Here is a 26908-nt window from a genome sequence, read left to right on the forward strand (position 1 = left end):
TTGGATGTAGGTGGAGATTGATACAGGGAAGTGATGATCAGAAATGGCCTTATCTGTGCTTGACACAATGGGAATAGTGAGGCTGCCTGGGGTATCAAGGTCAAAAGGGTGTCCATGAGCATGGGTTGAGGAGTTTATATGGAGGGAGGATAGGAGAGCAGTGAACTCATAGGAAAGATGACATGATGAGTTAAAATGAGAGGGCAGATACTGAGGGAGAAAAGCAGTGTAGACATATTGTATCAGATGGAAAATAAGCATGAGAACCAAGACTTTAAAAGCAAGGACTCATGAGGACCTGAGGTCAGGACTTCAGCTTATACTGATCTGGAAGGCACTGTCTGAATGGTTGGTGGAGGCAGATTCAATAATTTGTTTCTGAAGGGAATTGGATAAATACTTAGGGCAGAGAAAATTGTAGTGCTTTGGGGAAAGAACAGGAAAGTGGGACTAATTGGGTAGCCCTTTAAAATAGCCAGCACAGGCACAATGGGTTGAATGGCCTCCTTCTTTGCCGTAATTTTAGGGATTCTTCTTTAAAGCTTCAGTTCAGATTGGAACATTGCTGCCACTGCATGTGCCGGCTGCACAATCCATGCAGCAAGAGGTACAACCTTGCATCAGCCTCCCTGTCAAACTTGACCCTGGGGTAACAGGTGCCTGCTGTCATGGCCAGGTATCCTGTCAAAATGCTGCAGAAATTATTGGTGGGTGCAGCTAATCTGGCAGCGCTGCCTGTCTGCCACTATGCCCTGCCTTCTTTTGTTCAGTGCCGTGGAAGTCAAGACTCTGACTGGGATGCGCCTGAGGAATCAATCAATCAATGCTAAATTCAGTCAGGGCCTTACTTAACTGAGTGGCTCTACTGCAGGGAGGTCTCCTGATACACTTCCTTTAGAAACAATAGACCTTGCATTTATATAGCACCTTTCACAACCCCTGCACACCCCAAATTGATTTATAGCCAATGAGGTACTTTTTGAAGTATTGTCACTGCTGCAATGTAGGAAATGGGAATGGAGCAGACAGCGAGGCTCCACAAATGGTAGTGAGATAAAAGAAAAGATAATCTGTTTATTGGTGATGTTGACTGAACATTGGCCCAATACACCAAGCTGCCACTCTTCAAAATAGTGCGGAAGGATCTTATATGTTCACCTGAGGGGAAAGACAGGGTCTTGGTTTAATATCTCATCTGAAAGGCAGCACTTCTGAGAGTGCAGCACTCCCTCAGTACTGTGCCGGAATGCCAGTCTAGATCTTCTGCTCAAGTCTCTGGAGTAGAGGTTGAAACCCAAACCTATATCACTCAAAGATGACAGTCCTACCAAGTGAGCCAAGGCTGTGGGTGGGTACAGGTAAGAAGTTAAGGACTTATTGTCAGTGGCATAGTGGTAATGTCACTGCTGCACTGAACTAGTATTCCAGAGATGGGTTTGAATGGTAGATGGTGAAATTTGAATCCAATAATAAAAAACATCTGGAATTAAAAGTCTGATGATGACCGTGATACCATTGCCGATTGTTGTAAAAACCCATCTGGTTCACTAAAGCCCTTTAGGGAAGGAAATCTGCTGTCCTTCTCTGGTCTGGCTTACATATGACTCCAGACCCACAGCAGTGTGGTTGACTCTTAAAATGCCCTCTGAACAAGGGCAATTAGGGATGGACAATAAATGCTGGCCCAGCCAGCAACGTCCACATCCCATAAATGAATTTTTTTTAATGTAGCTGTATCTGCCTGGCATCCCACCATGCACTGTACCTGCAGACATGTCAGACATGAAGATTTCCAAGGGGAAACCCACTGGTGTCAGCAAGCCGAAAGAATAATTTACAACAAAAGAATCTATTTGCTATCATGGAGGCAAAAATAAAACTAGACAAAAATATAAGATGAATGGTTAAGAAATGCCACACCCTTCTGATCATTACATCTCCATAGGAACCTCAAAGTGTTAATTGTATATCAATTGGGTAATCAGATAGCGGGTAATAACTGGGGACTCATCTGTGCTCATATACATATAGGAGGAGGGTGAACTATGACTTTTGGATTGGGTGTGTATGATATATAATTTGTGTCTCTGTAAATAAAAGCATGTTAAGTGGATGAACATAAAGCTTTAGTTCTATCCTTCACTGCCTGGCTCTCTGAATGCCAATTAACAACAGCCGCTTACCTCATTAGCGCGGCACACAATTGGAAACATGATGCTCGAACCTGACATGCCCCCATACCTGTATTGGATGCTTGTGTGAATGAGACAAACCCAACACACATCTTGCAGGAAGGAAGAGTGGGCCACTTCAGAATGTGTGGCCCAGCTCTGCCCAGTGTGGTCAGGTGATGGGCAGAAACGAAACCTTTTCACACTTAAACATTTTGAAGGTGCACAGATACAGATGAGGAAGCATGCATTGAAATGGACAGTTACTCCAGGTCCTCACAGGAGGTCCTGTGGCGCAGTGGATAGTAGCCCAACCTTGAGATGCGCTTGGACAAGACTTTCTTCTTCCTATGACAAATAGTTTGAAATGATTAAGCAGTGTTTGATTCTTGGGCATGTTTAGTGCTGCGTGAGTTTAAGCGAAAGCTATCTCTATTTTTTAAGTTAAGGTGCAAAGGGAAGTTAGCACACATCCCTCTGAGTCAGAAGATTATGGGTTCAAGTGCCACTTCAGAGATGTCAGTGCTTAATCCAGGCTGACACACCAGTACGATAGTAAGGGAGTGTTACACTGCCGGAAGTGCCATCTCTTGGATGTAATGTTAAACTGAGGCCCCATCTGCTCTCTCAGGTGGATGCAAAAGATCCCACAACCCTATTTTGAAGAAGAGCAGAGGAGTTCTTCTCAGTGTCCTGGCCAATATTTATCACTCAACCAACATCACTAAAATTACCTGGTTATTATCAGCTTGCTGTGCACAAGATATGGCTGCCTTTCCCATGTTACACACTGACTACCCTCCCAAATATTTACCTGATTGCCTATAAAGCACTTTGGAATGCCCTGAGGTTGTGAAAGGCGCTACATAAATCAAGTTGTTTCCTTTACTTTCACTGGTCCCCAAGGCACTCCTTTTGATGGGAAGGGATGTAGATAGGGCTGCATATTACAGGGGTTGGGGGGGTGGGGGTGGTGGTGTGGACAGTTACCACCACCCCTGAAGAAAGACAGCTGGAAGTAAATCACATGCTGCAGGTGGGCTAAATTGTTGGAGAATGGGACTTCAGCCCCTCACTGGGGAGGAAGCCCCGCCCTTAGAAGCTGCCAGCCAATCCCAGCTGTCCTGGCAGTGCCAAGGGCTGAGTCCTGTTTGCAAGAAGATGGCCCAATGGATCTTGGAGTGAGGTAAGCCCGAGTATTGGGTGGGAAGGGTTTGGCCAACTTTGGAAGGGGTGGTGGGTGGGTGGGAGGGGGGGTGCAGGGGGGTGGGGTGAGGAGGAGGGGAGGGTGGCTGTGGGTTTTGGAGAGCAGGCAGGTAAGAAAGAGGGTAGGGGCTGCTCCTCAATGCACAAAGGGCATCCCCCTAAAGATAGGACCCCCTCCCGCTTCCTTCCTGCCCTTTCAAAAACTTCTTTAAAGAAATGACCTGCCCACTCCCACCCGCCTGCCCACACCAATAGCATTATGGTGTGGACAGCGTATTATCGGGGTTAACAGGCTTGTTAACAAGCTCAATTAACCATAATTATTTATTTACATATGGAGGGCGGGCGGCTGATTTCGCTGCCCGCCAACCTACCATGTTAAGGGGGTGAGCTCGGAAGTGATGCAGAGATGGACCCAAAACTTCAGAAGAGCGCTGCCCCCAAATTTAGCGATCCCTTACTTGAGCGCCTACTTGATGCCGTGGAGGCCTGCTGCATTGTCCTTTACCCCCGCTCTGGCTGCAGGAGGCTCAACAGCATCACAAATCCGGCTTGGGCTGTGGTGGGCAGCGGTGGAGTGCAAACGCTGCCCAGAAGAGGTTGACCATCAGGTGTAGAAAGAGGTTGAACAATCTCATCCATTCAGCCAGCGTAAGTCAACCACTTTCAACTCACATACCCACAAGTCATCACTCACTGCCAGCTCAATGGACATCAACCACTCACTCTCGCACACAGTCCCTCACATATCCAAATGGCTTCATTCCCTCTGCAAACCTTGTCCTCATCCTATACATGGGTCTGCAAACTACCCACAAATGCCAGCCACCCTTCTCATCTGCCCTGCCATGTGTATTGCTTACACTCTCTCCTTTGGTCTTTATGCAGAACAAGATGGTACACAATAAAAGAAAGAAGTCTCAGACCGGGCATGGTGTGGCTGGAACTCAAGGTGCTCGGTGACTTAGGTACACAGCCATCGCGCGGTCCAGAGACGATGTTGACTATTCCTACAGTGACGGTGAGGTCGCCAGCAAGCACCCACTTGAGGATTCTGCACCAGATCATTCCTCTGTCAACATTACTGTGAGTACACTGTTCTATGTGTTACTCAGCTACCAGGCACGAAAAAATCTCCATTTGCTCTCCAAGCACATGTGCCATTCATTTTCACTCTTGGTTGTGTGTCATGGAGGCAAAGGTTTTCTCCCGTGTCATATGCATGATTGAAAGATGAAGGTGTAGTGTCGAAGGGCAGAAGCGTTAATGCGTGGAGAAGGGTAATATGTCCTGGACTCCATGCACTCTGTCATCTGCCGGGGCTTCCTGGCTATGAGGCCATACTCTAAGGATCTATGCATTCCAGTCTAGCTGCCGCACTTGTGACTTTCTGACCGTACATATAATAAGCTGAGCAATAAACGCAAGCACCTTGCCACCTTAAGTCCACGAGACTTCGGCCCTCTCAGCTAAATGGGTGTCTTGGCGCTTGAACCTACAGGCCTGAGTGTCTCTCACCGTGTACTTGTCTTTGTTGTGGCCATATGGCTCTCACTTCAATGTATGGATGCAGCACTGTGCATCCCCTCACCTGACCACTGGCCGCAGTCACAAGTGCTAATTCCAAATAGTCATGTGGTGGACCATAGATCCATTGAGCATGATCGAGAATGGCCAGTCATACCTTCAAACAATGTTGGTGGGAGAAACGGGATATGAGCAATAAAGCACTGAAGCTTAAGTGTGCTCTACATGTGACCCTGAGGGCTTCATGGTGTCAGAGATTTTTCAGTTCACCAGGGCCAGCCCCATGAGGGCACAATGTCTGTGTTAAAGAGGAGGCATGTTAATGGATGGCATGCAATTGTTTGAATGTTCTCATCCTCAGGTGGACCAGATCCATAGTAAGGTGAGTAAAAATGCAGGCCACCATCCCTGAGAGAGAGAGCCGGATGTCAACGGGATTGAGAAGAAGCTGACGGGGGGTACTGACTGGTGTGCATGGAGTGAGACCTGCTGGACCTCCTCGGCTGCCTTGGCCCAAGCATCACCCATTACAAAGAACAAAGTACAAAGAAAAGTACAGCACAGGAACAGGCCCTTTGGCCCTCCAAGCCTGCGCCGATCATATTACCCGTCAACTAAAACATTTTGCACTTCTGGGGTCCGTATCCCTCTATTCCCATCCTATTCATGTATTTGTCAAGCTGCCTCTTAAACACCACTATCGTACCTGCTTCCACCACCTCCTCTGGCAGCAAATTCCAGACACTCACTACCCTCTGCGTAAAAAACATGCCCCGCACATCTCCTCTATAGTTTTCTCCTCTCATCTTAAATCTATGTCCCCTAGTAATTGACTCTTCCACCCTGGGAAAAAGATTCTGACTATCTACTCTGTCCATGCCATTCATAATTTTGTAAACTTCTATCAAGTCGCCCCTCAATCTCCGTCACAATCCGAGTTTCTCCAACCTCTCCTCATAGCTAATAACCTCCAGACCAGACAGCGTCCTGGTAAACCTCCTCTGCACCCTCTCCAACGCCCCCATATCCTTCTGGAAATGTGGTGAATTGCATGCAATATTCCAAGTGTGACCTAACCAAGGTTCTATACAGCTGCAACATGACTTCCCAGCTTTTATACTCAATACCCCTGCCAATGAAGGCAAGCATGCCATATGCCTTCCTGACTACCTTATTCAACTGCGTTACCACTTTCAGTGACCTGTGGACTTGTACACCCAGAGCCCTCTGCCTGTCAATGCACTTAAGGGTTCTGCCATTAGTTGCACCATCGATGTTACTCAGAATGTGTAGTCATGTTGCTGGACATGGATCGCATTGAGGTGAGTTGTCCGATTGAAGGCTACCACCTACGAGCCCACTCATGATAATGGATCAGTTCCTGCATCATTTAGGCTCCCACTGTGACTGGGATGTTGCTGCGATGCTTGAAGTTCAGCACCTTCAGGCCTTTGATGGCAGCATGCCCTCCTCCAGACAGCACCTCATCTCAGTGAGGAAGAATGCTCCCAAGGCTTCATCAACCCTCAAGGGATCATGCCAAGGGGAGCCTGATGGGGAACTACTGACTCTCATTTTGAATTGCATAGTTGAAAAGATAGGAGTCTCAAAACTCCTGTTCATGTTGGCTCCTCATGTAGGTACTTGTCTAAAAGGATGCTCACTCTATCTTATTGTCATCCTCCTCCTGGAATCTTGTGGCTATGAGATCCTCCCATGCACTCATGTCTCTCTGGCCTATGCTATGGCCTCTACATCTGCAGCACCAGCTTCCTTGGACTCATCGCTGTCATCCTCTTCGATGTCCTCCTCATCAGAAGAGACGTGCAACTTCTCCATCTCGACATCTGGCAAGTCGTCCCTCCTTTGCAATGCCAGGTTGTGCAGTGCGCAGCAAGCCACAATGATCCATGACATCCTCTGGAGACTGTACTGGTGTGCTCCACCAGATCTGCCCAGGCATTGGAATCGCATCTTCAACATCCCTATGGTGTGCTTGACCAATGTATCGGTAGCGCCATAAGCTTTGTACCTTCTCTCTGGGGGAGCCCGAGGCTGCCACACAGGTGTCATGAACCATGTCCTTTGTAGGCACCCTTTGTCCCTGAGGAGCCAGCCCTGGATTCTGTGTGGTCCCTCCTAGATCTCCAGGATCTGTGACCTACTCAAGATATATGAACTATGGATGTTTCCTGGATATCTGGCGCAAACCTGTAGGATTAGCTTGTTATGGTTGCACACCAGCTGTACATTGAGTGAGTGGAAGCGTTTCCTGTTTATGTATTGCAGTTCCTATTGCCAGGGAGCTTTTATAGCTACATGAGTGTAGTTGATGGCTCCCTGCACCCGTGGGAATCTGGAAATCTCAGCAAAGCCAGTGTGCTGGTGATCCAGATCTCTGTCGAAGTTGATGTAATTGTGGGCCTTTGCAAAAAGGGATTCTGTGACATCGTGAATGCATTTGGTTGTGAATGCCTGGGAAATCTCATAGAGGTCTCCAGTGGATCCCTGGAAGGAGCCAGTGGTGTAGAAGTTGAGTACGGCTGTTACTTTCACAGCCACTGGCAATGGATGCCCTCCCAGTCCCTGTGGCGCCAACTCCTGGAGAATGTGGCAAATGTGAATTACCAGATCCCTGGACATGTGGAGGTGTCGGCGACACTGGTTCCTAGTCATCTGCAGATAAGACAGGTGACGTCTGTATACCTTGGCTCCGGCAAGGTGCCTACGCATGATGTTCCTGCTCCCCACATCCTCTGCATCCAGAGGGGGCCCTGCTGAACCTTGGTCTTGAGAGTTTTGCTCCTCCCTTTGGTGAGCCAGTCTCCTCCGTCGCATTCCTATCCTCCTTCTCTCATTCCTGTCTGCTATTATGCAGGCAGCAATGATTCCAGGCTGCATCTTCCTGGTGGCTTCCTCTCTGCCGTACCAATGAGAAACAGACAAGAGTCAGGACTCGTCTGCAATACTAATCTCTCTGTCAATGACTTGTGAGCGATTGTGGGTTCACAACCCTGGTTCCCGTGTTGCCAACTACTCACCACTGAAATGATCTACAAAGCAGTGTGCGTACCAAGGTGCTGCCCCTCCCCCTAATCATGAGCAACTGCTATGAGATTGCTTTGGCCAGGTGCATGGATATGCTGCTTTCAGCTCAGGCGCTGGCATCCTCATACACAGCACTGTAATACTACAGGAACGTCAATGTTTAAACAGGTTGTGCAATATGTTGAGGGTAGCCAGAGGCTAGTATTTTGGGAACCGCCCAGCACCACTACTGCAACATGCTTCCAAAGCTTATCTACGTGCATTTAACTTCATCATCATCCTGGGTAAATGCCAATGCTGAGAGCAAGGGGTTAAACCCGGGAGATCGATTCCTGCCACTTTGCGTGATTAGTGTTGCATGAATGAGCATCATTGCTTCACTTTGGTGATTCCCTGCAATGCCATTGAGAGACTATTAACATCTCTCAGCTGTGCCTGACTGCTCATGTGGGAATGCACAGTTCAGTTGGGTGGCCCTTTAATCGGCCCTGTTCCCAGTGCAGTCAGTTGGAGTCCAAGGCTCCAGTGGCAGAGTTCGTTCTCATTATACTTTTTATCTGAGCAATCATGGCAGGTAGGGAGATGGTGGTGGTGAGCTCCCATTGCCAGACTAGTTTGGACCCTCCCCGTGCGAGTATGTAAACCCCTGCCACCACTGTGTCGCCAAGGAAGTGAGTGTTAGGATTACCCTCCCTCATAGACCTCTCATTTCTCCCTCTCATTTCTCCCTCTGTATCCCTTGATCCCAGTTCTCTTGTGGTGCATATGCATTAGCCAATGGACATTCTGAGGTGGAGGTGCCTATGCCCGGTGTCTACTTCAGCTCTCAACATCATGAGGCCACTTGCACTGTTAAACATGTAACTCCACACACACCCTGGGATTACCCCCCATTTCGCCAACCAATCCCTCACCCTGCAGTGTTGAAAGGACACCCCTGCCTTACTGTTGGTCTGGTGGGTTGAAACTTTTGTGTTAGCCTCCCTAAAACCAATGTGGTGCTGCCAGCAAAGTCTGGCGCTGAATACCACAAATGCTGCCCGAAACAAGGTAGGCGAACGGTCCTCAAATTGAGGAGTGAATTGCAGGTCACTAGGTGCACATCGCTGATGTACCATCGTGAAACATGTCGGCATGATTGCATGCTGCTGTGGCCTCATAATTTAGCGTCGGGGCTGATTCCAGTGAGCTGGGCTTATAATTACATGCAAATCTGTGGAAATGACAACCCTGATGTTCAGCAGCTGGAAACGTGGCCCACCATTGATGGCAAAAGCGGACAATCGCAAATTGGTTTTACGATGATGTAAAACCTATTTTTGTGATCTCGTGAAATTTTCCCCTCCTGCCCACCATGACGCCAGCCGCAAATGGGAGCGGGAAATCCCCGTCAAATTTGCAGTACAGCGGCAAATAGAGCATTCACTGACCACTTTGCACATATTCTTTTTATATGCAGATATTCCAGGAAGAGTGGGACAATTTTTACACCCACCGTCCCTTCTATTCTGCCCATGATAAGGGACCCATCATTTCCAGTGAATAAGGTGTTGCATCTCCCAGAATATCATCTCCCTGTCGCATTGTGAAGGGGAATTCTAAGATTTCCACAACTAAATTTATGGATTGTAGCAAAAGAGAAAAAACACACAGATCTGATCAAAAACTAAATTTAATGAGAATTTAAAATGGTCCGGATCAATTATGAGAGAAGCGGCCAAGCTGAGTAAGAGAATAATGCTGGATGTCAGGAGCCTGAGTCTATCTGCTTGTAATTGTGAGCAGGCAATCAGAAACTACAGCCTTTCAATGATTAAGATACTGATGAATGAGAAGACCCTAATAGAAAAACAATCTCCTGCCTAATGGGTGAACAAAAAAAAGCCTCTCATTGTAAAAAAGAAGCATCTTGTAGTCAGAAATGCACCAAATCCCTTGTGTCTGCTCTATAATGAAGCAGGTGGTTGTATGTAGCATAGAGAGGCACCAGTGGACATGTCAAGAAAAGCCACTGGTAAATTGGCTGCCTCTAGCAAACACAGGTCCCTCAGTATCTTCCTTTGCTCCTACGATCTCCAAGGCTTTCAAAGCCCAAGCTCCTCACCTCTCCAACACTACTGAGTGGTGTTCTGCACTAAGACTTGTTCTGAGGAATTTGAGCAACTTTACACAAAAGCTTTCCTTTTAAAAATGGGTACTTAAACAGGAGCTTGTCAAAACCACCAGGTCCTTTCGCAGAACCTTAAGGCACAGAAGGAACCCATTTGGTTTATTGTGCCTGTGTCTGTTCATTTGGAAAAGCTATCCAATTAGTTCTGTTCCCCTGTTCTCTCTCTATAGCCTTGGAAATATTTCCTTTTCAAGTATTTACCCAGCTGCTGATGAAAGAGTTTGGAGTTGTTGGACTGGGAGATGCAACACCTTATTCACTGGAAATGATGGGTCCCTTATCATGGGCAGAATGGAAGGGACAGTGGGTGCAAAAATTGTCCCACTCTTCCTGGATATAAAAAGAATATTTGCAAAGTGGTCAGTAAATGCTCTATTTGCCGCTGTACTGCAAATTTGGCGGGGATTTTCCACTCCCATTTGTGTCATAGTGGGCGGGAGCAGAAAATCTCGTGAGATCGCGAAAATAGGTTTTACATCATCGTAAAACCAGCCTGCTTCTCGTCTCCAAATGGAGGGTGGAAATCATGGTGCAAAAAGCTACACTTCAGTTTCTTTCTTGAGGAAAAACAGTTTTCTCTCCCTTTTCGACCCCGTGCCATTTTCATGTGGCCTTTTGGTGGGTGAGGAAGGCCTGGGGTAAAACCTTTAGCTCAGCAGGTGGGCGCGCGCCTGACCCGACCAAGCGTTAAATGACACACAATGACATCGGCCGTGCGTCCCGAAGCCATCGCATGATGTTTCAGTCGGCGGGCATGTGGGAGTCAGCAGTGGGCCCACCGACAATTAAAAGGTATATTACAGCCATTAAAAAGTTAATTAAAACAAGTTTTATGCTGCCCGTTCAACCCCATGGTTGGCAGGCAGGCGAAAAGACCAAGCAGTCTTTGTACTTTTTTGGAAACCTCAACCACGGGCGGGATGAGGTTTCCAAAAGCAAATAAAAATCAAGTAAAAACTTTATCTTCCCATTAATAACATATCCTTGCTCATGCGACAGAGTCACATGAGGGAACATGCTTCATTACATTTTCACTTTTTTAATTATATTTTTTCATATATCTTCATCATTGTAGCGTGCACTGGTGTGCATGCGGCAGGTCGTGCTCACCCAGCTCGCACTCCTCCCCCCACCCACACATGCAGCACTCAGTGCTGCCACTTGCGTGTCACGCTGGGCGGGCCCCAATTGGCATGAAATTGCCTTCTGGACCCGATTGCGGGCAGCAGTCAGCTTCCCGACCACCCCCGCCAGCTCCCGCTGAGCCTGCACGCCAAGGGAAAAATTCTACCTCTGGTGTGCAAAACACACACACATTCTTCCAATTTTTGGGTGGTGGTCCTGGGTTTTCGAAGCTCAAAAAGAAATGTCTCCTTGGAGAGGTCGTGACCACTGTCGGGGGTTTGGAGTCGGGGGGTGGGGGGAAGATTGCTGAGGAGTCGGAAACATTCTGACAGGTAAGTGTAAGATGTGTTGACACCTCCAAATATCACTATTAAATGCTGTAGTGTAATGCAGATGTGTTTTTATTGCTGTGATTCATCATAGGGATCTATCCAGTAATGGTAAGTAATACTTTTCCAATTGTCAACAGTGCCATAACATCTTAAAAATGTTTTTTAAAAAATCATGTCAAATTCATCTGTCATGTTTTGTGCTGTGATTTAAATCGACTGTCATCTCGGGCTGTTAAAGAGTCCCTGCTTTTGAAAGTTGAAAAAAATCTCTGCACTTGTTCCCCACCGCTGATTGAGAAGCACTCTGTTATGCAATGGAAATTGGATACCATTCTGTTTTGTCAGTTTCAGGCAATGTTTCAAGCTGGAAGCTTTTGTTAAGATTGTTATAGATATTGTAAACACTTGGCTGGGTTCCAAAAGCTATGACAACTTCAGCTCAGCAAGTGGTCTATTAATCCAAGAATGAGTTAAACTTTTAAGAGGTTGTAATAACTGAATTTGCCTTTGATGTGTTTTTTAAAAATTTATTTACAAATCTAATAGGCACTTAAAGGATTTTTTTTTACACTGGAATAAGTTTCTCCCCCACTATTAATGATGGTGTATTTGAATTCAAGCTGACGCTTACTTTTTACCAATAATTATAAAATAATTCCCATTCTATTATATGGCTTGTGTAGAGTGTACATAGTGTATACTGAGTGAGTGGCTATTGAGGGTACATGGGGGAAATGGAGGTGGCATGGGCAATCTGAGGGGGCATGGGGTGGTATGGGGGTGGTTGAGGGGTAATGTTTAGGGGGCTTTTAAACTTTGTTGGGCTCTGCCCTGCTATGTTGGACAACCAAGGCAGGCCTTCTAACCGGACTGCCTCCCCGCCCAAACTCCTCACGTGCTCCACTGCACTCACAAATTGCATTGTGCACTCGATCCCTGTGTAAACAGAGAAAAATCCCATAAGCTACACATGGGTCGGTTGTGCATTGTGGAGGGCATAAAAGTGCACAGGTTGGGTTTTCGCAAGCCCACATGGAAATCCAGCCTATCAATTCACTGGCAACTTACACTCGGTTGACTTCTGTGGTTAACTGAAGTAGACTAGAAGAGATCAATAGATAAATAAAAAATGGCGAGAGAGTTAGAGATGAAGATAGAGACAGAAAGTGAGAGGTGGAGACATCAAGGAGAAGGAAGGGAACAAATGCTGAGGCACAGCCAGAATATCCATTAGAACTGGTCAGATATGAACTGGAAAATCAAAGTACCTAAAACCCCCTCCCTCTCCCACGCCCTAATATGACTCTGTGAGGTGACTGAATGACAGGTTATTGAAGCTCGTACCTTCCCTAGCTGCATCTAACACCCTTTCTGAAATAATCCACCTCATCCACCAAAGGTGCTAGTAGTTGGAACCCCCAACCCCCCTTCTCCACAAGGCTCATTAGATGATAACTCAATTAATAACCTTAAAAATCTGAGGTCGGGTATAATGATACAGAAGCAATGTGAGTGGATGGAGTTCAGGTACAGCCCAGTCATGATCTCATTGAATGATAGAACAGGCTGAAGGAACAGAATGATCCACTCTGGTTTCAATGTTCTTATGGTCTGAACCTCACACCTGTCCTGGAGGAGGCTCAGCCTCTGTGTGTGTAGGAAGTTCAACCAAGCAGTGGCACAGTTTGACCACAAGCTCACTGACATAATGGGCAGAATCTTGTGGAGGCAATGGGGATCTCTGCCACCGGCTGGAAAGCCAGTGAAACCTCCGCGTTGGCTCCTTTCGGGAGGATCCTCCATATCTTGTGCCATTGTGCCACATGGGCACTTAACAGGCCAGTGGTGTGCATTCCCTGCGATCAAGCGATCAAGAACCCAGGGGGGTGGGGGGGGCAGAAGCCCCACCCGACAAGAGCTGTCTACCAATCAGATGCCTGCAACGCTTCTGTACTCAGCAACACCACCAGGGAGGTGATGGCTGCTGCTAGTACTACACCCAACTGAGACCGAGGATCGAGGGGGGCCAGGCCACATGTGAGTGATGGTGGGAGGGGAATTGTGGGATGGGGGTCACAAGCAGCAAGGACAGGGTGGCGGCTCTCAATGGGACCTCCGCCTTCCCAATGCTGGGTCCCTTGATCAGGCAGTGAGTGCCTTTGAATGAGGAATCCCCCCCCTCCCCGCCCCCCCCACCCCCCCCCCCCCCCCCCCCTCGGGAAGCCTGCAAGCAAACAGCCAGGATTTGCTTGTCATGCCCCCCAAATGGCAAGCCCTCTGCCCACCACTGGGTTAATACTAGTGGTGGCAAGATAAGTCCCTTAAGTGGACATTAATTGATGACTTTAGGGCCTCAATTAGTGGCAGGGCAGGAAGGCCAACTACAGGTGTTGCCAACATGGATTTAATCAGTGTGGAGGTGAGAAGGTCCCCACCCATCACCCTCCCACCACTTTAATTGCCCCCTCACCACTAAATGTACCACAGGGGGAGGGCACAAGACTCTACCCAAAAGCAGCCTTTCAATTCTCCTCAGCACCATCTCAAAAAACTGTGAATCAGCTGTAACCAGCATCCAAATGAACAATTACTAATAATGCTTACCCATTATCAATCACTGCTTAGATCCCGCAGCTCAGTATTGTGTCCACTCCTTGGTACAACATTTTAGGAAGGATGTCAAGGCCTTGACGTAGGTGCAAAAGATATTTACAAAAACAGGAGCAGGGAAGGGGGAATTGGGTGATCTGAAAAGACTAGTTGTCCTCAGAGCAGACAAGGTTAAGGGGAGATTTAATAGGTGTGTCATCTCCTTCAGGCATGAAAGGGATCATAAACTATTTAAATCAAAGCTTTCTCTTTTGCTTATTTAAAAACTGGACCTTGCTGAACCAAAAGGTGACTGCTACAGGTCATATGATTCACAAGTTGACTACATTTGCTGGATATTTCTCACCAGCAGTTACAGGACAAAAGCTCAACTCTCATCCTTGTGGAATCTCACACCTCTCATGGTGAGGAAACATTACAATCAACAACATCAGGGACCAGCAGACGATCTGTCTCCCCAGCCTGGTCCTATAACAAAAGGAGAGCCACCAGAATGCATTATACCTGCAGAGGCACTAATTGCCTCCATCTGTCTCTGAAGGTGAACAATGGATTTTGACCAGAGGCATAGAAACTGCTTGTTAGCCTACAACTGACTCATCAATGGGCAACATCATTTGACTTATGCTGGCATTTGGATAGTTTTCATATTACATTTCTAGACTCACAGTTCAGTCTGTTGTTTAACTCCAGCCTGCAAACATTAAAGCAGGACTCTAGGCTGATCAACAGTCTGCATCGAGTCTGAGCCTCCTCGGAGCCTGTTTCTCTGAAAGATTTCTGCCATGGCCTGTCAAACAGAACATGTCTCTGTATACCAACTTCATATTGCTACATCATTATCAACGTTAAAGGAATTCTAGATCTTGGATACCTGATGTATTGGGATAAAATCAAAACTCATCCCTGTACTCCCATAGATTCCAGCGCAGGGTTGAAAGCCTTTTTGAAATCGATGAAATGGGTCTCGTCAATAGGACAATGTTTCCTGATCTTGTATAAAGTCCCTTATGCATTCCATATGAGGGTGAAAGCCTGCCTATTCTGTTTTTGATTGTGCCTTGGACCTCTCAACACATCTGCTGTGCCAACTGAATGTGACCTCCTTAAGAACTGTCATTAGTAAGTAGTTCGACACATTAGGGGAGGAGGCTCTTCTTGTGGGTTGGAGCCATAGCTTGAACCTGAAACCCTAAGAAATAGATTATTCTAAAGGCTTAACAGAGGAGGGGGGTGATCTGGTACTGATGTCTAAGACCATTACCCTTTCAAGAAATTCAACCTGAATTCTAGCCCACTATTTACATCCATCCCATCTTTCAGTCAACGGGAAGACTCTGGTGAGCTCTCAACCTGAATCCTCCCCTTTCCCACTCAAAGGGGATATTAGCCTAAAACCAGGAATTCCATTTCTAGCTGTTATCTCTGACTTAGTAGGCATTGGAGTGTGGAATTTAAACCTCCCACCAGCCCAGTGAGCTTCATTGAGGGCTCTGCTCACAGCCCCCTGGAGTCGGACCCTCACTCATCCCAAGGATACCCTGGTGGTTTATCTGAGGAGCGTCAGCACTCCCTGGGTGGCAAGTCTAGCTGAGCAGAACTCAAGCCAAAACTCATGTACAGTGCCAAAGGGAAAGCTATCATCATGTCTCTCCTTACTTAGTAAGTTTTGTTGTATGATGTCATCAAACCTCTTCCGTTCCTTGGTGATGGCAGCGTTTCGAAATGGTTGGCTCAGAAAGTTCAGCAGTTGACGCCGGGCATTATAGATTTCTCGCTCTTCGGGTGTCAGGGCGTGGTAAGGTGTTTGCGCTATTTTTGAATCCTGTGCACAAAACAAGATGGAGATGCTCAATGTCACACAGCCAGGCTCGCAACATTGAATTTGCCCCAGGGCAGGGCATTCCACATTGCTCCCTGCTTTCAGCAGAGCTCAATGGGTAATTGTAATGACTTGACGTACCGGACAGGTTTCAACAAGAAACGGATACATTTTATTACAGAGAGCTTTTCAGGTGGCTACATGCTTGAACCAGGCCCTCGACAAGAAGCCCCCGGGATTACCCGTGCTTAGGGCTTATTGGTCAGAGCCGTCAAGAATAACAATGTGACCCCTGATAGACAGTAGGAGGCTATACCTTCAGTTACCACAGTGTTGGTCAAGAATGGAAGCTCTCACTCATTCTCCAGCTCCTACTTGGAACAGCCCTCCACCCCAGAGGCCCTGAGGCCATTTGCAATGCCTGTGCTGTTACCCTTGCTGAAGCTAAAGTAGCTCAGCATGATACCACAGTGCAGGTTGAAGTTGCATTTCTCCTATGATATAGTATGCAGCCTTAATGCTTTGGAGCTAGTCAAAGTTTTCAAGAGTCTTAAGAGATTCGATATATCAAACTGTCTGACAATATGAGATTGCTGCAAGTTCAAAAATCAGAAGAGATGGGCTCAAGCTAAGAAGACAGAGGACGCACAGATTGATTGAAGCATTTTGCACAGAAGGCAGTGAAGATGGTGTCCAAAGCACAAACCAGGAGTGTGATGCCATATTTTCCATTTGCCTAATGAGTGCATCTCCACCAACACACAAGAAACTTAACACCATACAGGGCAAAGCAGCCCACTTTATCAGCACCCTATACCAGCACATTGGCAGCAGTGTATCATCTACAAGATGCACTGCAGCAACTCACCAAGGCTCCTTTGACAGCACCTTCCAAACCCATGACCTCTACCACCTAGGACAAGGACAGCAACACATGGGAACACCACTACTTGCAAGTTCCCCTCTAAGTAACACCCCATCCTGACTTGGAACTATACCACTGTTCCTTCACTGTCACTGGGCCAAAATCCTAACAGCGCTGTGGGTGTACCCACACCATACAGCCTGCAGCAGTTCAAGAAGACGGCTCACCACCAGTTTCTTAAGGGCAATTAGGGATGGGCAATAAATACTGGCCTAGCCAGCAATACTCTCATCCCATGAAAAATTAAATTAAAAACACAGTCTGCCAAGGTGGGGTAGTGAAGTCAGGCAGTGTGGAGGAATAGATTTGGTGTCAGATGTGGCTCAAGGGAAGCACACTCCCCTCTTATTTAGAAGCTTGTGGGTTAGAGTCCCATCTTGAGTACAAAGTCCAAACTAACATTACACTGCAGTACTGAGGGAGTGCTGCACTGTCAGAGGTGAAATCTTTTGGGTGAAATGTTAAACCAGCATCTGCTCTCTGTGGTATATGTAAAAGATCCTATATCACAATTCGAAGAGCAGGAGATTTCTCCCTGGTGTCCTGGCCAATATTTATCCATTAACCAATGGCACAAAAACACGTTATCTGCTCATTTCTCTCATCAATGTTTGTGGGAGCTTGCTGTATGCAAATTGCGTGTTTTCCTGCATTACTCCAGTGACTACAGCTCTAAAAGTCTTCATTGGTGGGAAAGTGCTTTGGGATGTCCTGAGGTTGTAAAATACACAATAAAGATGCTTGCTGTCTATATTTGAGGCCAATTGAGGATCATTACTTTCTAGTGACAGGAAGACATCCTGTCATCCTGCACTTTGTGTTCCTATGTGATCTGTTTGAAGTAGCTGCATCAGCAACTGAATGTAATGTGTCGCTGGTCACAAAACAGCCCATGCCTAATCGATTCACTGCTTACATTGAGAAGATAATGGAAATTCTGAGCTCCTAGGCTGTCTTGCAATAAATGTTTAAGAAGGCTGTAATAATGAGGAAGAAGTCAGCAAAAAGTGAGAAATGGCAGTGAATTGAGACACTGGGTCCCAAAGATCTATCTCTAACCACAAGCCTAGAATTACTGTGGCTGATATGGGATTGACAGACCAGTGTTCTCTATTCAACTCACAACTCACCATGGCTCCTTCAACAGTATCTTCCAAACCTATGCCCTCTAGCATCTAGAAGGACAAGGGCAGGAGACACATGGACACAGCATCCACCTGGAAGTTCCCCTTCAAGTCACTCACTATCCTGACTTGGAATTATATTGCCGTTCCTTCACTGTTGCTGGGTCAAAATCCTGGAACTCCCTCCCTAACAGCACTGTGGGTGTACCTACACCACATGGACTGCAGCAGTTCAACAAGGCAGCTCACCATCACCTTCTCAAGAGCAATTAGGGATGGGCAATAAATGCTGGCCTAGTCAGCGAAGCCCACATCCCATGAAAGAATAAAAACAAAATTAACTCAGGTGCTAATCTGCTTATTTTAAACAGGTTAACATAGCTTCTAAAATGGCAGCCTGAGCAATGGTTAAGAGCATAACATTCAGGGTACTGTAATGAAGGAGTGAGTACTTGCAAGCCAGAGCCTTGATACAGATTCTCTCACTCTCCCTTTGCCATTTGCTTCAATGATACTGAGTTTTATTTTTGATAACTTCTTAAAGTTATTGGATGTGATACCCAACAAAAGAGGGCAGATGGTCAGTCAAAAGGCTGCACAAGTTGGGGGTCTTTTCTGTAGGATAGGGAAGGCTGAAGGGTGTCTGGACAGAGGGCTTTAAAATTATTGATTGGGTAGAAGCATAGATGATTTTTCCACTTACTGTGAAGTCCAAAGCAAGGGTATCAGATAGTCACTAACAAACCCTTCTTTACCCAGAGAGTGGAGAGAATGTGGAGCTTACTAGCGAATGGAGTAATTGAGGTGAGCGGCAAAGATACATTTAAGGGGAAGCGAGAGAAACACATGCAAGAGGAATGAATAGAAGGGATTGTTGATAGGGCATGATAAGGTAGGACAGGAGAAACATAAACATCCAGCACTGACCAGTTGTCCCATGAATGAATTAAATTTAAAAAAATCACTGCTTATGGGAGCTTCCTGAGTGCAAATTGTGCACTTCAACAGTGACTACACATCGTTGGTGGTAACGTGCTTTGAGGTGGTCCTGAGGTTGTAAAACGTGCAGTGTAAAGCTGTGTGCGGTGTAATACTGTGCCTGAACCTGGAATCGCTGGATCCCCTGGGAGTGGTGAATGGAAAAATTAAGCAGGGAAGAATGCCTGCTTCTGAAAGTCTCCAATCTGGTTTTCCCACCGCTAATTTAAATTAAACAGGAAAATCCACACTCGGAAACCAAAGTAGTCCCAAGAATCCTGACGGATGCAACCTGACAGCTAACAAGGAAAATAAGATGCCAAAATCAGGAAAACAAATAGGGAACGCTGGATTGGAACAGGAGGTCACTCAGTACATGAAGAGAGCACAGGCAAGTTAAGGCCCCAGGTCACAGGCATTGCAACACCACCTTTCATACATTTGCCCAGCTCCATTAGTGAGAAAACCTTGCATTTTTATGGCACCTTTCTCATGTCCCCAAGGTGCTTCACAACAAGATCCCACATTCAAAAATGGGATAAATGAACAGATATACCGTTTTTAAGTAAAATTTGTTGAGGGATAAATTTTGGCTGTAGGTAGCAGAATCATTTGAGATGTTAGGCGGTCCTCTCTGTCTTTTTGTGAGTTACCCTAGGCCCAGGGAAGGCTGCCATGCTCAAGGTTATGAGTCACGGCTGACAGTCGAACCAGTGGGTTCTCCGTGGTGATGGTGGAAAAGCTGGAACCTTGAGGGACAACTGTCTGTTTTTATAATGACGTAAAGGCACCAATCACTCATAGGGGATTGGGTGGACATGTTGTGGGTTCACTTATTGAGACTAGCCACATGAGTGCAGACAGACATTGATAGAAAGTCTGCAGATATCAGAGCTGTGTTGTGTTCTTCTCACAGGCTAAAGTGAAATTAAAACTGGATCGCATGACACTTTAGCCTGTGAGAAGAACACAGCCCAGCTCTGATATCTGCAGACTTTCACCACTAGATGTCATGTTGATATTCCTTACAGGCACATTGCAACATCCCCCTTTCATTTTAAAGGCACTTTCCCCCTTCCAAAGAAGTATGACTATTTACCATACATGTTCATGTTTAGTTACCATTATATAAGTGTATAGAATTGATGAACCTATGAGTCTAGGGTAATGAGGAGAAGTAGTGTGATCGATATTCCACCTCTCACACAACCTGGAATAGCTTACCAATAAATGTCTTTAATGATCCCTCCAGGCACGCCAAATAAACTGAATATAGCACTTAGAGTGTATGCAATGGTTGTGCTTGATATATTTTCAATTGTTGAATAATGTGATACTTGGTAAAATAGTCGATGATGACAACGAATTCAGTGCCATGGACATAAAAGAGGTCGGATGCGATTTTGGACCAAGGTTGGGTAGGAACTTCATGTGGAATCAATGGTTCTTTGAGCTGACTTGGCATGTGCCCTTGGCATGCTGCATACTTTTTGATGTCTTCAGTGTCATTGTTCATACCTGGCTAAAAGACTATCTTGCCTACGCGTCTCTTCATCCAAACTACGTCCATGTGTGAGTGATGAAGTTGTTGAAGAATATCAGTTTGCAAAGATTCTGGAATGAAGACTTGCTGCCTTTAAAAATGGCTCCTGGGACAATGCCTATCTCAGCCCAATAAAATGGTCTCGTCCCTGTCCTTGGGCAGATCGCCATCACAAATATTGGTGAAGAAGCCAGGGAGAACATCCATATGGTGCTGCAGATTATTTTTACATCCACCTGAGAGGGCAAGCAGGGCCTCAGTCTAACGTTTTATCTGAAAGATGGCATCTTTGACAGAGTAATTCACCCTCAGTGCTGCAGTGGGGCGTTGGTGAGATTGTGTGCTCAAGTCTTTGGAGGGAATTTGAACTCATGACCTTCTGAGCCAGAGGTGAGATTGGTATCAGTGAGACATGGCTAAAACACCCCAAGCTGTGGAAGCTGAGCCAGCATAATGGAGATTAAGGGGAGGTGCAAGGGTTGGGGGCAGGGTGGGGTGGGGTGTGTGGTGGTGGGGTTTAGCGAAAACTTCAAGGAAATGGACTCTGAGGAACTTCAACAAATGAGGAGACAGTACAAGGCTGATGGTGATTACCTGATAGTATTTGTAATATCCGTAATCCAGGGCTGTTCCTGTAACGTGGCCATCCCGAGATACAAGATTGACGGGCATCAAGATATTGGCATTGGCATTGAGTAGCTTGACAATCTAGGAGGAACAGGACAGTGTAGCAAACGGAAAATTAAGGCAGCCATTTTCTGTTACCCTCTTCATTCACTCTCCCAGGGAAATTGGGCGGGGGCAGGGGGAATCTTTGCTCTGACTGCTGACAAGGCTGCTGTCTGCAGCCTTACAGGGCAGTGCCCAAGGGACACATTCTGAAAGCAAGAGTCTTGTGGCAGTGTCTGTGTGGGGAAGTGGTGGGGGAATGGCAGGATAGTGGAGCCTAACAGCTACCTCACCCTAACCTGCAGGGTCTCTGCAGAGGATCTGGCTGTGTGCAACCAGGCTCTGAGTTACCTTACTCAGCTGACATTGACAATGTGACCACAGGATTGAAGAAGGGTCTGCCATGCCCAGCTCACTGCCAATGCTGGTGGTTAGCTTTCTCACTGGATCACTGTCATAAAAATATTAAATAATATTACAGCAGGGGGCAGCTAGGGACAACTATATCACAGTGTGACACTATTGAATCTCACAGTGGCACGACAGAATCTCACAGTATGACGCTACAGAGTCTCATGTGACACTACAGAATCTCACATGTGAGACGACAGAATCTCACAGCATGACACTAGAGAATCTCACAGTGTGACAATATTGAATCTCACAGTGTAACAATATTGAATCTCACAGTGTGACAATATTGAATCACACGTGTGTCGCTACTGGATCTCACGTGTGAAGCTACAGAATTTTATAGTGTGACACCATTGAATCTCACAGTGTGGCACTACGGAATCTCACAATGTGACACTATTGAATCTTACAGTGTGACACCACTGAATCTCACAGTGCGACACTATTGAATCTCACAGTGTGACACTACAGAATCTCACAGTGCGACACTATTGAATCTCACAGTTTGACAATATTGAATCATATGTGTGTTGCTACAGAATCTCACAGTGTGAAGCTACAGAATCTCACAGTTTGACACTACAGAATCTCACAATGTGACTTTATTGAATCTCACGGTGTGACACTACAGAATCTCACAGTGTGACACTACTGAATCTCACACTGTGACACTATTCAATCTTACAGTTTGACACTACAGAATCTCACAATGTGACATTATTGAATCTCAGTGTGACACTACTGAATCTCACAGTGTGACACTATTGAATCTCACATTGTGACACTAATGAATCTCATAGTGTGACACTATTGAATCTCACAGTGTGACACTACTGAATCTCATAGTGTGACACTACATAATCTCACAATGTGACACTACATAATCTCACAATGTGACACTATTGAATCTCACAGTGTGACACTACTGAATCTCACACTGTGACACTATTGAATCTCACAGTTTGACACTACAGAATCTCACAGTGTGACACTACTGAAACTCACAGTGTGACACTATTGAATCTCACAGTGTGACACTACTGAATCTCACAGTGTGACATTATTGAATCTCACAGTGTGACACTACAGAATCTCACAATGCGACACTATTGAATCTCACAGTGCAACACTACTGAATCTCACAATGTGACACTATTGAATCTCACAGTGCAACACTACAGAATCTCACAATGTGACACTACCGAATCTCACAGTGTGACACTACAGAATCTCACAATGTGACACTATTGAATCTCACAGTGTGACACTACAGATTCTCACGCTGTGGCACTACAGAATCTCACAGTGTAACACTACAGATTCTCACATTGTGGCACTATTGAATCTCACAGTTTGACACTACAGAATCTCACAATGTGACACTTTTGAATCTCACAGTGTGACACTATTGAATCTCAATGTGACACTATTGAATCTCACAGTGTGACACTACAGAATCTCTCAGTGTGACACTACAGAATCTCACAATGCGACACTATTGAATCTCACAGTGCAACACTACTGAATCTCACAATGTGACACTATTGAATCTCACAGTGCAACACTACAGAATCTCACAATGTGACACTACAGAATCTCACAATGTGACACTATTGAATCTCACAGTGTGACACTACAGATTCTCACAATGTGACACTATTGAATCTCACAGTGTGACACTACAGAATCTCACAATGTGACACTATTGAATCTCACAGTGTGACACTACAGATTCTCACGCTGTGGCACTGTTGAATCTCACAGTGTGACACTACAGATTCTCACATTGTGGCACTTTTGAATCTCACAGTGTGACACTACTGAATCTCACAGTGTGACACTACAGAATCTCACAATGTGACACTATTGAATCTCACAGTGTGACACTACAGATTCTCACGCTGTGGCACTATTGAATCTCACAGTGTGACACTACAGATTCTCACATTGTGGCACTTTTGAATCTCACAGTGTGACACTACTGAATCTCACAGTGTGACACTATTGAATCTCACAGTTTGACAATACAGAATCTCACAGTATGACACTATTGAATTTCACAGTGTGACACTATTGAATCTCACAGTGTGACACTATTGAATCTCACAGTGTGACACTACTGAATCTCACACTGTGACACTATTCAATCTTACAGTTTGACACTACAGAAACTCACAATGTGACATTATTGAATCTCAGTGTGACACTACTGAATCTCACAGTGTGACACTATTGAATCTCACATTGTGACACTATTGAATCTCATAGTGTGACACTATTGAATCTCACAGTGTGACACTATTGAATCTCACAGTGTGACACTACTGAATCTCACAGTGTGACATTATTGAATCTCACAGTGCAACACTACTGAATCTCACAATGTGACACTATTGAATCTCACAGTGCAACACTACAGAATCTCACAATGTGACACTACCGAATCTCACAGTGTGACACTACAGAATCTCACAATGTGACACTATTGAATCTCACAGTGTGACACTACAGATTCTCACGCTGTGGCACTACAGAATCTCACAGTGTGACACTACAGATTCTCACATTGTGGCACTATTGAATCTCACAGTTTGACACTACAGAATCTCACAATGTGACACTTTTGAATCTCACAGTGTGACACTATTGAATCTCACAATGTGACACTATTGAATCTCACAGTGTGACACTACAGAATCTCTCAGTGTGACACTACAGAATCTCACAATGCGACACTATTGAATCTCACAGTGCAACACTACTGAATCTCACAATGTGACACTATTGAATCTCACAGTGCAACACTACAGAATCTCACAATGTGACACTACTGAATCTCACAGTGTGACACTACAGAATCTCACAATGTGACACTATTGAATCTCACAGTGTGACACTACAGATTCTCACGCTGTGGCACTATTGAATCTCACAGTGTGACACTACAGATTCTCACATTGTGGCACTTTTGAATCTCACAGTGTGACACTACTGAATCTCACAGTGTGACACTATTGAATCTCACAGTTTGACAATACAGAATCTCACAGTATGACACTATTGAATTTCACAGTGTGACACTATTGAATCTCACAGTGTGACACTACTGAATCTCACAGTGTGACACTATTGAATCTCACAGTTTGACACACAGAATCTCACAATGCAACACTATTGAATCTCATAGTGCAACACTACAGAATCTCACAATGTGACACTACCGAATCTCACAGTGTGACACTACAGATTCTCACGCTGTGGCACTATTGAATCTCACAGTGTGACACTACAGATTCTCACATTGTGGCACTATTGAATCTCACAGTTTGACATTACAGAATCTCACAATGTGACACTTTTGAATCTCACAGTGTGACACTATTGAATCTCACAGTTTGACACTACAGAATCTCACAGTGTGACACTACTGAATCTCACAGTGTGACACTACAGATTCTCACAGTGTGACACTATTGAATCTCACAGTGTGACACTACTGAATCTCACAGTGTGACACTACTGAATCTCACAGTGTGACACTATTGAATCTCACAGTGTGACACTACAGAATCTCTCAGTGTGACACTACAGAATCTCACAATGCAACACTATTGAATCTCACAGTGGAACACTACTGAATCTCACAATGTGACACTATTGAATCTCACAGTGTGACACTACTGAATCTCACAATGTGACACTATTGAATCTCACAGTTTGACACAGAATCTCACAATGCGACACTATTGAATCTCACAGTGCAACACTACAGCATCTCACAATGTGACACTACCGAATCTCACAGTGTGACACTACAGATTCTCACGCTGTGGCACTATTGAATCTCACAGTGTGACACTACAGATTCTCACATTGTGGCGCTATTGAATCTCACAGTTTGACACTACAGAATCTCACAATGTGACACTTTTGAATCTCACAGTGTGACACTATTGAATCTCACAGTTTGACACTACAGAATCTCACAGTGTGACACTACTGAATCTCACAGTGTGACACTACAGATTCTCACAGTGTGACACTATTGAATCTCACAGTGTGACACTACTGAATCTCACAGTGTGACACTATTGAATCTCACAGTGTGACACTACAGAATCTCTCAGTGTGACACTACTGAATCTCACAATGTGACACTATTGAATCTCACAGTGCATCACTACAGAATCTCACAATGTGACACTACTGAATCTCACAGTGTGACACTACAGAATCTCACAATGTGACACTATTGAATCTCACAGTGTGACACTACAGATTCTCACGCTGTGGCACTATTGAATCTCACAGTGTGACACTACAGATTCTCACATTGTGGCACCACAGAATCTCACAATGTGACACTACCGAATCTCACAGTGTGACACTACAGAATCTCACAATGTGGCACTATTGAATCTCACAGTGTGACACTACAGATTCTCACACTGTGGCACTATTGGATCTCACAGTGTGACACTACAGATTCTCACACTGTGGCACTATGGAATCTCAGTTTGACACTACAGAATCTCACAATGTGACACTATTGAATCTCACAGTGTGATACTACAGAATCTCATGGTGTGACACTACTGAATCTCATGGTGTGACACTATTGAATCTCACAGTGTGACACTACTGAATCTCACACTGTGACACTATTGAATTTCACAGTATGAAACTACCGAATCTCACAGCGTGACACCACAGAATCTTACAATGTGACACTACCGAATCTCACAATGTGATACTATTGGATCTCACATTGTGAAACTGCAGATTCTCACACTGTGACACTATTGAATCTCACAGTATGAAACTACTGAATCTCACAGCGTGACACCACAGAATTGACAATGTGACACTACCGAATCTCACAGTATGACACTTTAGAATCTCACCATGTGACACTATTGAATCTCACATTGTGACACTGCAGATTCTCACACTGTGACACTATTGAATCTCACAGTGTGACACTACCGAATCTCACAATGTGACACTACTGAATCTCACAGTGTGACACTACAGATTCTCACACTGTGACACTATTGAATCTTACAGTGTGACTCTATTGAATCTCAGTGTGACACGAAAGAATCTCACAGTGTCACACCACTGAATCTCACAGTGTGACACTATTGAATTCCACAGTGTGACACTATTGACTCTGATAGTGTGACACTACTGACTCTCACAGTGTGACACCACAGAATCTCACTGTATGACATTACAGAATTT

The 26908-nt window shown here is 45.4% G+C and overlaps 1 protein-coding gene across 1 annotated transcript in view; it reads right to left on the reverse strand.

The window, feature by feature from the left end:
- ankmy1 (ankyrin repeat and MYND domain containing 1) overlaps nucleotides 1-26908 on the reverse strand; it is a 93628-nt gene that overhangs the window by 19715 nt on the left and 47005 nt on the right. Inside the window, exons 12-18 of the mRNA XM_041205737.1 lie at nucleotides 21176-21289; nucleotides 15881-16014; nucleotides 7611-7824; nucleotides 7224-7412; nucleotides 6851-7065; nucleotides 6660-6768; nucleotides 1766-1856 (exon numbers count right to left, since the gene is read on the reverse strand). Of these exons, the coding sequence (XP_041061671.1) occupies nucleotides 1766-1856; nucleotides 6660-6768; nucleotides 6851-7065; nucleotides 7224-7412; nucleotides 7611-7824; nucleotides 15881-16014; nucleotides 21176-21289 (1066 nt within the window). The remainder of the gene's footprint in view (nucleotides 1-1765; nucleotides 1857-6659; nucleotides 6769-6850; nucleotides 7066-7223; nucleotides 7413-7610; nucleotides 7825-15880; nucleotides 16015-21175; nucleotides 21290-26908) is intronic.

Source organism: Carcharodon carcharias, chromosome 2 (assembly GCF_017639515.1).
Source record: "Carcharodon carcharias isolate sCarCar2 chromosome 2, sCarCar2.pri, whole genome shotgun sequence".
NCBI classification, from domain to species: Eukaryota; Metazoa; Chordata; class Chondrichthyes; order Lamniformes; family Lamnidae; genus Carcharodon; species Carcharodon carcharias.